At 35.9% G+C, this 13,378-nt stretch overlaps 1 protein-coding gene across 3 annotated transcripts in view; it reads left to right on the forward strand.

The window, feature by feature from the left end:
- Nucleotides 1–13,378, forward strand: part of MAP4K3 (mitogen-activated protein kinase kinase kinase kinase 3) — a 198,075-nt gene that overhangs the window by 135,623 nt on the left and 49,074 nt on the right. For 2 of the 3 annotated variants that reach the window (XR_007135149.1, XM_047782228.1), the window contains exons 14-15: nt 4,211–4,269; nt 5,538–5,600. Coding sequence is in view for 2 of the 3 variants with exons in the window: in XM_047782228.1 (XP_047638184.1) it covers nt 4,211–4,269; nt 5,538–5,600 (122 nt within the window). In the remaining variant the exon portion in view is untranslated. The remainder of the gene's footprint in view (nt 1–4,210; nt 4,270–5,537; nt 5,601–13,378) is intronic. The other variant, XM_047782229.1, reaches the window with a different exon arrangement.

The following is a 13,378-nucleotide window of genomic DNA, read 5'->3' on the forward strand; positions in this document are numbered from 1 at the left end:
CATAAATATTTTTTCAAAAAGGGGAAATCTGGAATAATAGAGTCTTAACTTTTTATTTTCTTCACGGAAGCATTAATTCCCTATGACTTAGAATGCTAATTTAGAACTTAGACTTATGAAGACAATTTTCATTGGGGATAAGTTAAAGTCTTATCCTGAGAACCTAAAATCCAAAATGACATTAGTGAGATTAGGTAGTGTGGGAACACAAGTTAACTACCGTTAAGAGACTGTTCCCAATTTTGAGCTACATTAGTCATGTTAGTAAAAATGCATTTCATACTTTAATTAAAATGAGTTTTTCATCTTAAAAGCTAAGTAATAAAAGTAGGAATAGGCACTATCACCATTTAATAGGAAATAAGAAGGAAATGAAGACATGAATATATTTACCTATGGGATGGAGCTGTACACCTAGTTAACAGCAAGCCCTGGATCTCTCAACTTCCAGCCCAGGTGTCTTTCACAGACATGGCTCCATTTCAGGAGCCACCTCAGCACACCTGTGTGGCCTTTACACCGGAAGTCCTTTGTGACCCTTCCTTTGAAATTTTGGCTGGACCATATATTGTGTGTTAAGTTCTTGGCAGTGTTTGGTGCTAGTGCTACCAGGAAATGTTCTTAAAAGAGGAGATTCTTTAAAGAAAGTACGATGTACTGTACAGAAAGCTCAGGACTAGGATTTGTACTTTGTTTCACTTACAGTTGGTTATGTGACCATGTAAAATTACCTTTATTGCTCCCTTTGAAGCCACACAATTTAAATTTGCCAGTTTCCACCCAAAATATTTTTCTGAAAATGACAACCTTAGTGGAGCATTTTCCTTTATTTTTAATATATAAAAAGTAATTATAAGATGTCTTTGTCTTTTCTTTAATAATACAAAGGTAATTAGAGATGCCTTTGTAATTGATTTAGAAAACCTATGTGTTCAGTATGATTGAAAATCTAATGTGCTTTCTATCGTACTTTTCAATTCTGTTTAAAAATTGTATTGTCTGGACCGTTCTTTACTAGTTTATATCAGTGATTCTCAGCTCCTTAACTGCATATGCATGTATATGCTCTTTGAAACTAGGTGCCTTTTACCCCAGTTTTTCTGAGATTCTAATATGCCCTCCTCTTGATGGCAGCAGCTGATACAGGATGGACATCTTCCCTACTCCCCTGTTTGCCAGCAAGAAAGGTGTCATATTCCCTCTAGTATGTTGAGGTGGCAACAGGATTAAAACCACTTTTAATAATTTTTGGATTTGATATTTTCTTATGTATTATTCTAATATCAGCTTTCCTAGGATATTTTATGATTTTATATGAGATATGATATGTAGGATATCAATCATGCTATTGATCAAGACAGACTTTGGAAAGAATAATTAGTTGTATGTATTTGTTCTTCTTGATAATAATTTATGTTTACAATTACATTGTGTCTCTCCATGCAACCACAGTTTTATCTTTATTAAAGTAAATGGTATTTAGGCAACACATATGTAAAAACTGACTCATTTTCAGAAAGATTATTACTCTTTCCCTTTTAGGAAGTCTCCTCTGCCTTCAGTTAAATATGATAAGCAAAGATGCTTTAAGAAGAAATAATTATGGGACTCTTCTTATCTGTATAGTAGGATCAGTTTTGATACATAATGATAGGTCAGCAAGTGATCATATTGGAGCTGTTTCAAAGAAGCTAAGACAGTTTTCATCTGGATGCTAAAATATAAATTTATGTCATGTGGCTTGACATAACATTCAAAGAGATAGTGGCTCAGCATTAACAAGCCCAACTAGTATCTATGAAGACATAGGTTTGATCCCTGGTCTCGCTCAGGGGTTCAACAGTCCAGCATTTCCATGAGCTGTGGTGAAGGTCACAGATGTGGCTCAGATCTGGCATTGCTGTTGCTGTGGTGTAGGCTGGCAGCTGCAGATCTGATTTAACCCCTAGCCTAGAAACTTCCATAAACTGTGGGAGCCGCCCTAGAAAGACAAATAAAAAATAAAAAATTTCGTATAGCGGAAGTGAATCTGACTAGAAACCATGAGGTTGCAGGTTCGATCCCTGGCCTCACTCAGTGGGTTAAGGATCCGGCGTTGCCATGAGCTGTGGTGTAGGTCACAGACGAGGCTCAAATCTGATGTTGGTGTGGCTGTGGCACAGGCCAGCAGCTGTAGCTCCGATTAGAGGCCTGGCCTGGGAACCTCCAATGTGCTGCAGGTTCAGCCCTAAAAAGCAAAAAAAAAAAAAAAAAAAAAAAACACGAACAAACAAAAAAACCAATAGACAATTACAGATGAGTAGGAATTTTCGACATTACTAAGAGCTTCATAAAGAGACTTCAGCCTGAGATGATTGCCCAGCAGTTACTTGAACAGTAGCTGAAAGGTCCTGAGGCAGAAACTTGTCGTAACTTTAGGGAATTTGAGAGAACAAAAGAGTGATACCGGTGTGAGGTGTGACGAGCAAATCTCCACGGGAACTTTGCTGTCCGGGCCTCTCTTTCTGGCATGTGTTCCCCCAGAGTACAAGGGTATTGAATAGCTGCTACAGTCGGGGCTCTGTCTTATGGTTAGTCTGCCACAGCATCCCCACACCCCTGGGCTCAGTGATTGTTCAGTCTGCTAAGCAGGCATATTCACATTTGCCAAAACACAAGGCAGATAATGCATAAAACTGTCCTCATGTAACTTTATTACAGATATAATTTTTCTATTTTATGACAAGTATATGTAAGGACTGTTCATTAGGCCTCTATCAAGGTGATGTGTGTGTATGTAGAAAATATATACTTTAATACTTTACTGAAAGCTATTTTATAATATTTAATGTATGATCTTATGTGAATGGGTATGAGGAACCCACTATTGAAGAGCCTGCTTATCTCTAAGGGCCAAAATTTGATACCTAGTGCACAACAGCCACAAAGCATGCACATACTTCACACACAACTGAAGATTTTGTAGAATTATTTCTCTCAACCTTTTTTAGTTGTGCCTCTGTTGCTAAATATTCAAATCTCATGGTCTCCTTTAATTAACATTCATAGCAATCATACATACTAAGCTAAAATCAAAGCAGTTATAAAATGATTGTACTTTGAAATCTCTCTCCATTTCCCTACCTTGATTGAGAATTACTATTTTGGCTGAAGCTCTTACTGAGCTTGTAATACTGTTATGTTGAGCTGTGATATTATTTGTGACTATTTTTCTTCTTAATGTTTTATATTTTTGCCTCTTCTTTTATCTCAGTGGTCTTGAGTGCTATACCTAGTTTATAAGATCAGATAATGATGATAATGAGATAGAGAAATGAAAGGTAAAGATAGTGAATATCCATTAAATTAGAATAGCAGGGGAAAAGGTGAATGTAGTACAGTCAATTTATGTCTGCTCTAACTAGTTTACACTTTAGCTGCAGTAGTATATTATTTGTTCATTGTTATATAACAAATGACCCCAAAATTTAGCAGCTTAAAGCAATAAACAGTTACTATCTCACATAATTCTGAAGTTCAGGAATCCAGGACAGCTTAGCTGGGTGGTTCTGGCTCAGGGTTTGTCATGGAGTTAGAGTGTCAGCTGGGTTTGCAGTCTTCTGAAGATCTGACTGGAGTTGAGGATTTCCTTGCAACAATTAGGCTGAGGCTTCAGTTCCTTGCCATGTAGCCTTCTGAGGGCTGCTCACAGCATGACTTCCTCCAAATCAGGTGATCAAGTAGAGAACACTTTATCTCAGAAGTTATGGCCATCACTCTGATGTGTTCATCTGGTCACATAGACCACCTTGGGGATATGGGGAAGGACCACGCAAGTTTATGAACACCAGGAGGGGAGGACTCAATAGAGACCACTTTGTAGGCTGGCTTCCAAAAAAGTACTATGCCTGAATTGCTGTCATATACCTAAATCCTGGGTTAAGATTGTCTCCGTTTTATGCTGGGTCACAATGAAGTAGCAAGTTAGATCCTGGCTGTAACATGCACATAATTTTGCTAATCATCTTTTTTACTATGGAAAAGGCCTAGAAGTATTAGTTTAAGATTTAACAGCTTATACTTTCTTGGGTATTTTCCAGCTAACAGATTCTTTGTTTAAATCTTTTGATTGTGAACAGCATATGATAAATGGTAAAATAAAATGTTTTTAAATTATTGTATCATTAAGAATATAGAAACAGATCAAGGTTTTACTTTTTATCTTTTTTAGTTGGCCAAGTAAAATTTGATCCACCCTTAAGGAAGGAGACAGAACCACATCATGAACTTGTAAGTAGTGTAGTCTTGGAATCTTAACACTGAAAATAAGTGTTTTAATTAGTTTTTGTATTATGTTGGTACTGACTACAAAAGCTAGTTATTCATATTTTCAAAGCATTTATACAAATAAAAAGGTAAGTATTCATAAAATTCAGAATAAATAAATCTGTGTTGCTGAGATTGAATATTTTCAAAATTATTTTCAGAGACTCTTACTAGTTTTTCTGCTCTCTGATTAAATGTTTTTAATGCTAGCTCTTTTTTTCCCCCCATTTTTTTGCTTTGCAGTTTTTGAGGGACTTTATGCATATCTGTTTATTAGGATAAATGCCATAGTTTTAAACTGGAATGTTGGACCAGTAATAGCACCTCTTCTCATTAAGAGAAGAGGGCAAATTTCTAAATTTCTGGGCAGCTTTTTAAGAATATAAGCCTTTTCTAAACATTAGGGGGGAGTCCAATCTATTTGGAATACTGAAACTCAGGAGAGACTAGGTGTACATAGTAGATCAAGTTTATCATTTATTTAAATATTACTAGAAAATTCTTTTCATGATTCTTTTTTGTTAATGTTTAGATATTCCTTTCCAGATATATGATAAAATATTACATTCCGTCTCAGAAGCAAAATGATATGTAAACATTTGAGATGGTAATATTCTATGGAAGAATAAAAATGATACTTAAACAAAATTAGTCCTAATGAAATTATATGTTCCTTTTTTTTTTCCTTTTCTACTTAATAATTAAAAAAAGCAATTGGTAATGAGTGCTCAGGATTGAAGTGGGAACTTTCTTCTTAAATTCAATGCTTATTTTAACCCACTCGACTAAAAGCATACAAAGGGAGTCTAGCTTTAAACCTAAGGAGCTGCTCTAATTCAGTATATCAGCATAGAGGAAAAGAAGGTTAAAGAAAAATTCTTAAAATGATCATGTTACAGTACTTAAGCCTGACCTTTATATAGAGGATGGAGAAGGTTTAGAAGAAAAAGTAATCATGGTATTTATAAATGCCAGTTGTTATTTTCTGCTTCTCTTTTTAAGTTAGCATTGCATGTGTTAAAATTCTATACTAATTTAGTAACTACATTACAGAGCAGAGTTGTTGCACTGTTGCATTTTTAAAAGCTCCTTAATCTGATTTGACTTTGCATTTGCCTTATACTAAAATTATGTTAGCAGGGCTTACTTCATTTGTGAAAGTTTCCCTTTGTGAATTTGTGGCTTTTAGTCTAAGTGTAAATAACTTGGGTTTCTTGGTCTCTGCTAAACAGCCCGACAGTGATGATTTTTTGGACAGTTCAGAAGAAATATACTACACTGCAAGATCTAATCTGGTATTTCTCATCTTCTGATATTCTTTGTCAGCATTGTTTTAGTCTTAATTGTTTTTAGGTTTTTTAAATCAAACATATTGCCCAGTTTTAATGAACCAGTTGAAGTATTGTTTTACAAGTTCCTGCCACTTAGCAAGCTACCGTACATTAAGGATTATAGCTGTTTTTTTTTCTACAAGTTAAATAAACATATTTACTCAAATACACTATAATGTTGCAATAAGAAAATGTTTTTTCTTTTTTTGTAAAAACATTTTATTTTCTCACTCAAATACAGGGATTTTTTTTTTTTTTTTTAGAAATTACATTTTCAGGAGTTCCCGTCGTGGCGCAGTGATTAACGAATCCAACTAGGAACCATGAGGTTGTGGGTTTGATCCCTGGCCTTGCTCAGTGGGTTAAGGATCTGGCGTTGCCATGAGCTGTAGTGTAGGTCGCAGACGTGGCTTGGATCCCATGTTGCTGTGGCTATGGCATAGGCCAGTGGCTACAGCTCCGATTTGACCTGGGAGTGACCCTAGAAAAGGCAAAAAAAAAAAGAAATTACATTTTCATATAAAAGTGTTTAGTTTGAATAATGTGACTTATTTTAGTGAATTGGAAACCATCTATATATGTACATATCCATATATTACATATATAATATATATATAACTTTAAAAATAATTTACCCCTAATTAATAGTGAAGTCATCTGGAATCTAATATATGGCACAAATGAACCTTTCTACAGAAAAGAAGCTCATGGACTTGGAGAACAGACTTGTGGTTGCTGAGGGGGAGGGAGTAGATGGACTAGGAGTTTGGGGTTAATACGTGCAAACTATTGCATTTGGAGTGGATAAGCAATGAAATCCTGCTGCATAGCACAGGGAACTATATCTAGTCACTTGTGATAGAACATGATGGAGGATAATGTGAGAAAAAGAATATATATACACACACACACACACACACACACACAGATATATATGATTGGGTCACTTTGCTCTACAGCAGAAATTGACAGAACATTGTAAATCAATCATAATGGAAAAAATTAAAATCTTTTTAAAAAAATGAAGTCAGGAGGAGTTCCCGTCGTGGCGCAGTGGTTAACGAATCCGACTAGGAACCGTGAGGTTGCGGGTTCGGTCCCTGCCCTTGCTTAGTGGGTTAACGATCTGGCGTTGCCCTGAGCTGTGGTGTAGATTGCAGACGCGGCTCGGATCCATCGTTGCTGTGGCTCTGGCATAGGCTGGTGGCTGCAGCTCCGATTCAACCCCTAGCCTGGGAACCTCCATATGCCGCAGGAGCGGCCCAAGAAATAGCAAAAAGACAAAAAGACGGAAAAAAAAAAGAGAGAGAGACAAAAAAACAAAAAAATGAAGTCAGTCTCAGATGAAATTTTAACTTGTAGCATTATATAATATCCAGTTTTCTCAGGCCAAAATTTGGGTTATGAAGATTCCCTGGAGTTATAAATATTAAGGCTGTCTTACCATTAGATAAGAAAAGATGGGAAATTAACCCTAGTAAATATTAAATCGTACTTTTTTTTTTTTCCATCTTTTTGTCTTTCTGCTATCTCTTGGGCCGCTCCTGCGGCATATGGAGGTTCCCAGGCTAGGGGTCAAATCAGAGCTGTAGCCACCGGCCTACGCCAGAGCCACAGCAACGCGGGATCCAAGCCGCATCTGCAACCTACACCACAGCTCAGGGCAACGCCAGATCATTAACCCACTAAGCAAGGGCAGGGACCGAACCCGCAACCTCATGGTTCCTAGTCAGGTTCGTTAACCACTACGCCATGACGGGAACTCCTAAATAGTACTCTTAATAGTTGCTATTGAATAGTTTTCTTCCTACTTCCATAGCTGATCAGAGCCCTAGGTGCCTCCGTATTTACTTTTAGATTCCACTTTTCTGCCCTTTCTTTCCTTACTCTCCGCCTTAATAACATACCGCTTTCAAATCTGATTAGTTTAAATGATTCTTTATATAAATTCCTAAGTCTGTGCCCAATAACATTTGTAAAACATAAAAGAGATTTTAGACACATTTCTCTTTTAGGAAACTTGCAGTCTTGATGCAGAAAATACTTGTATGTGTAAACCCATAGCCATACAACAAAATACACCGTGCATTGCCAAAATTTTTTTTGGGTGGTGACTGTTGATAAGGAGAGGCTAACATATAATCGGTAAAAGGAAATCAAAGAAAGAGAAAAGCTTTTGGTTAATGTGGTTCATCTGGCTTCTGGGAGGGACTAAAAGACTGGTTTCATTGTTGTGTAGGAACCATTATAGATCCTTCACAAAGAGAATGGACAGGTGGCTCGTAGGTTTCATGGGAATTAATATGGGGACAGTCATTGGTACAGTTTTGAGAGATGGCATATAAAGAGTTGAAATTATCAAAAGAGACAGTGAAATCTGTTGTAGAAGTAAAAGAACACAGAATCAAAAGTTTAAATTGACTGTGTTATTAATGTTTTCCAGGGGGTAAAAAAAATACACAACAAAACCATAAATATACTACTTTAAAGTTATAAGTATTCTTCTCTCTACCCTGTAACTAGTCTAGTAACTTGAGTGTGTTGTGATGGCTCTGTCCGCTAGAACTAACTCCACAATAATCCCCTAGAACTACTCCTTAAATAATCAGGAGTTTCTTATGATAGAGGGAGCAGCTAACAGGGGAGTCTTATGACAGAGGAGAATTTTAGGGACAGTAACCGTGGATAGTTCTGGCAGAAGAGGGATGAATGAAATGTGTCAGATCCTACCATTTATAAAATCAACCTTAAATAGCCCACTTTTAATGATAATAAAAGCTAACATTTATCTAGAAGTTTTTATAAACCAGGCATTGTTCTAAACACTTTAAATATATTAATTTATAATCCTTGTTTTACAAATAAGGGGATTTGAGGTGCAAAGAAGCTGAAATTGACTTTAACCACCCAACTCAACACAGTGGGGCTGGAATTTGACCTAAGCACCCTGGCTTGAGAATCCAAACCTAAACCACTATTGCCTCTACCTAACATTGTCAGTATTTCTTTTCCTTCACTAATACTGGTCTTTTGTTCATGCTTTCTCTCTTTTTAAGCAACATATATGTTCTGTAGTTCTTTTGTATTGTGGTAATGTATGCATAACATAAAATTTACCGTTGTAGCCATTTTTAAGTGTACAGTCCAGTGGCATTAAGTATATTCATATTGTTGTACAACTGTCACCACTGTCAATCTCCAGAACGTTTTCATCTCCCCGTGCTGCAACTCTTTACCCATTAAACAATAATTCTCATTCCCCCTTCCTCAGCCCCTAGCAGTCGCCATTCTCTTTTCTTTCTCTCTGAATTTTTCTGTACTCTCAGAACCTCAAGTAAGTGAAATCGTATGTTATTTATCCTTCTGTGACAAATAATGTTAAGTGAAGTGACTGGCTCACTTCACTTCTGTAATGTCCTAACATCAAGATTCATCCATGGTGTAGCCTTTGTCAGAATTCTTAAGTCTGAATAATATTTCATTGTGTATATGATCACATTTTGTTTATTCATTCATACATTAGTGGACACTGGTGTTGCTTCTGCCTTTCGGCCATTGTGAATCATACTGCTGTGAACATGGATGTACAAATATCTGTCAAGTTTCTGCTTTTAGTTCCTTTGTATAACTAGAAGGGGAATTACTAGATCACATGATAATTCTATGTTTGCTTTTGGGAAGAATTGCCATACTGTTTTCCATAGCAGCTGTGTCATTTTACAATTCCCACCAACATGCACAAAAGTTCCAGTTTCTCCACATCCTCTTCAACACTTATTTTCTGGAGAGGGGGTGTTATTGAAGTATAGTTCATTTATAATATTCCACTAGTCTTAGGTATATAACATAGTGATTTAGAGCTTTTGATGAAGATCACATTGCACTGTAGGTTATTATAAGATATTGGGTATAATTCCCTGTGTTATACAGGAAATCCTTTTTGCTTATCTATTTTATATATAGTAGTTTATATCTGTTAATCCCATACTCCTAATAACCATCCCCCCTTTTGGTAATCCTAAATTTGTTTTCTATGTCTTTGCGTCTGTTTCTGTTATTCGTTGGTATTATTTTTTAGATTCCACATTTAAGTGATAGCATATAGTGTTTGGCTTATTTCACTAAGCGTAATATTCTCTGGGCCCATTCATGTTGCTGAAAACGGCAATATTTCATTCTTTTTATGGCTGAATAGCATTCCATTGTATGTAAACATCTTAATCCAATTGTCTGTTGATGGGCGCTTGGGTTGTTTCCGTGTCTTGGCTATTGTAAATAGTGCTGCTGTGAATATTGGGGTGCATGTGTTTTTTCAAATTAGTGTTTTTGTTTTTTTGGTGTGAAGTGTCCATAGTTATTTCAGTCTCCTCCCTTCATAGTCTTAAAACCTTACCACTGTGAACAGATACTTAGCACTCTTAACAAATACTTATTCAGGCCACTAGAAACCTGATGGACCCAAAATGTCTGTTATCTTAGTAGACAATTGGCACCAAAACAGCCCTAAATCTTTTGCGACCCAAAAGAAAGTAAGGGGTAATTACTCCCTTAATGACCTTGCTGTCTAATAAAAGTTCCATGTCATGAATGATTTCTAGTGCTAAGTGAATTCATCTTACAATTTCATAGATGAATTTAGAATATTACACCGTGATCTTCATTAATACAATTAATTTTTTTAATCAAGCGGTCATAATAATGAAACAAGAACAAAGCTTGATTTTTAGCATTGTTAGTGAATAAAAAAGGTCTTTAAATTTTGAAACATCCCTGAGTTTAAAAGAAAAAGGAAAACCTCAGTATAATTTGATAATTAAATAGTAAGAGTTTACCCATAACCATAAAAAGGGGTATATCCCATCTACAAGATGCTATCTCTATAAAAGATTGTCTTATGCATCTGCTCAGCTGATGTTAGTTTTTTCTAATTTGCCTAGTTTCACTAGACATTTTGGCCCATATACCAGTGAAAAATGTATTGAAAGGTAACTACAGTTCATCTTTGAACAACAAGGGGTCAGGGATACCAGCAGTCAAAAATCTGAGTGTAATTCTATAGCCTGCCCCCCTGTGATCCCTCATCTTCAGATCCAGCCAACAGCAGATCATGTGGTTTGTATTATGTATTTATTGAAAAAAAATCCTCATGTAAGTGGACCCATACAGATTAAACCCATATTGTTCAAGGGTTAACTGTATATGTAAAACACTTTGTTAACTGCTATGAAGGAACATAAGTAGTAACATAATCAGTGCTCTGAAGAAACTTACAGTATACTTGAAAAGGTAAGAATATAATATTTGGATTATAATTAAAAACATGTCCAAAAGATAATATGCAATTTATCATTATCAGTAAACATAAGTGCTTTAAGATTGCCCCTGAGTTGGGTCAAAATTGAATAAAGTTATGAAGTTTATTCTGGAAAAGAAACTGATCAGCTTTGTTCATTTTAAATCTTTTAAACTGTTACTGGAAATTTTATGTTGTGTGGTCACTTTTCTTACCTATTATATATGAAGACAGTTTCTAAGGAGAACACATTTCATAATTGCACAGTAATAGGACATTTTCTAGAATAGCAAACCTAACCTGATGGTACTCATTTCCATCCTTGCTGTACAAAGTCATGTTTATTCAGTTTGAGTCCCCTTAAGTCTTCTGCTTTTCTTAGTCAGAATACTGCCTGGTTAAATAGTGTTCTGACCCCACTTGATTTACTTATTAAGAAATAAAACAATCATTTTTGAGGCGTTCCTGTTGTGGTGAACAGGTTATGAACCTGACTAGTTACCATGAGGATGCAGGTTCGATTCCTGGCCTCGCTCAGTTGGTTAATGATCTGGTGTTGCCACGAGCCGTGGTGTAGGTCACAGACGCAGCTCAGATCCCAAGTTGTTATTGCTGTGGCTGTGCATAGGCTGACAGCTGCAGCTCTGATTCAGCCCCTAGCCTGGGAACTTCCATATGCCACAGGTATCTAAGATTCTGTTCTTTTTACTTCTGTAAATTATCTGCCACATTAAAAGGTATCTCCTAACACCTTACTTATACCATATTTTCTCATTTTTTGATGAGGTAAAAATTCTGCGATTTTCAGAGTTCCCTTGTGGTACAAGTTAGTTAAGGATCCAGTGTTGACACTGCTGTGACTCGGCTCACTTCTGTGGCATGGGTTCAGTTCCTGACCCAGGAACTTATGCATGCCGAAGGTGCAGCCAAAAAAAAAAAAAAAAATTCCGCTACTCTTTTTTTCTTAGTTGAAATATATTGCTAAAGAATTTGTGTGTGTGTTTCTGAAGCCAACTGTAGCAATCCTTTTGACTTCCTGCTATTCTTTTATCAGGTATAGATTTTGCAGTCTCCAGAGGGGTTTTAAAAAGCAGTAATAAAATGTTCTTGGTCATATATTTTATTTTTCCAGGATGTGTCCATATCACATCCACTGTTGGCTTTCTGTTCTTGCTGGCGCCATGTTTTCTTAGATGCTCTATCCTAGATTTAGAAGTACTCCCTCTTTCATTAAAACAAAACGCTCAAGTTAGGGCTTTCTGACCCCAAAAGGAATTTTAATTGGGCTTAGGGTGACGATCTTAAATTTCTTACTGAGTGTTCAGTTTGAATTCATACTAGGCCATTGCATGTTTTCAGTGTTGTTGCTTAAGTCAAATACTGTGTATTGTCCTTCATTAATAAGTTAATGCCTGATTTATACTGCCATTTTTTTTATGTCTATCCTGGCTTGTTCACATGTATTCTTACTTAGCTAATAAAGAATAGCTAAGTTTTACCATCATTTTATAGGGTTATTTTGAGTGATTTTCCAAGCATAATTTTGATAGCATTTTTCTATTACAGAATAGTTTCCAAGTCCTTTTGGAAGGCATTTTAGATCACTCTTTCTTAGATTGCCCTAAAGATACATGAATGACTACTGACTTTGCCCAGGTTTCACTTTTCTTCCTTTTTATTTCTTCTCATTTTTCTTATGTGATTTGCTCTCTGAATTCCTGCCATATAATAAGTTCTTGGTTAAAAAAATAGTTGAAGTAAATAAGATTAACTACTTATTTAGAAGGATTTAGTATAATCCTTTTACTCGATGACATGCCTAGCATATTGGTTTTTTTTTTTTTCCTATGAATGCTAAAACATAACTTGATTTATGGAGAAGGAATTAATAAAGAATGAGACCCTTTCAATTTTAGCTTTCCTGGTAGGGCTTAACACATGGCACATTTAATCATCAGCCTTGGATCTGTCTACAACTTCTTCCCAGCCTTAATGTTGTTCTGTATTCAGACATATGCTTGGTTTTCTATTAAAATATTACATTAGTTATTTTAGATTTTTCTCTTACCTTTCTAAATACACTACTGATCTCAGTTGATTTTTTTTTAATTATTATCATCAGTCTGGTAATTGTCATGTATCAGATGAGCTAGCTATTCTTAGGACACATCTGTATTTATGTAACTGAAACTGTGGCCACTCTGCACAAATATATGCTTTTGAAAGCAGTCATTTGATTAAAGGCTTAAGAGATTATACTAGCTAAGAGGTTGCTGGTCTGGTAGGAGGGCCCAGTTATGTGTAGCTGAAGAAAATAAACTTGAATTCAGAAGGATATTCATTGAGATTAGTTCTTCTCTTTACTAAATACCAAAGCTTAAAGGTTCCTGTATAAAGTCATGACCACATAAATAGTGCAGCATAATAATTGTGTGACAATCTTATGACA

This window comes from Phacochoerus africanus, chromosome 5, assembly GCF_016906955.1.
Source record: "Phacochoerus africanus isolate WHEZ1 chromosome 5, ROS_Pafr_v1, whole genome shotgun sequence".
Classification (NCBI taxonomy): Eukaryota; Metazoa; Chordata; class Mammalia; order Artiodactyla; family Suidae; genus Phacochoerus; species Phacochoerus africanus.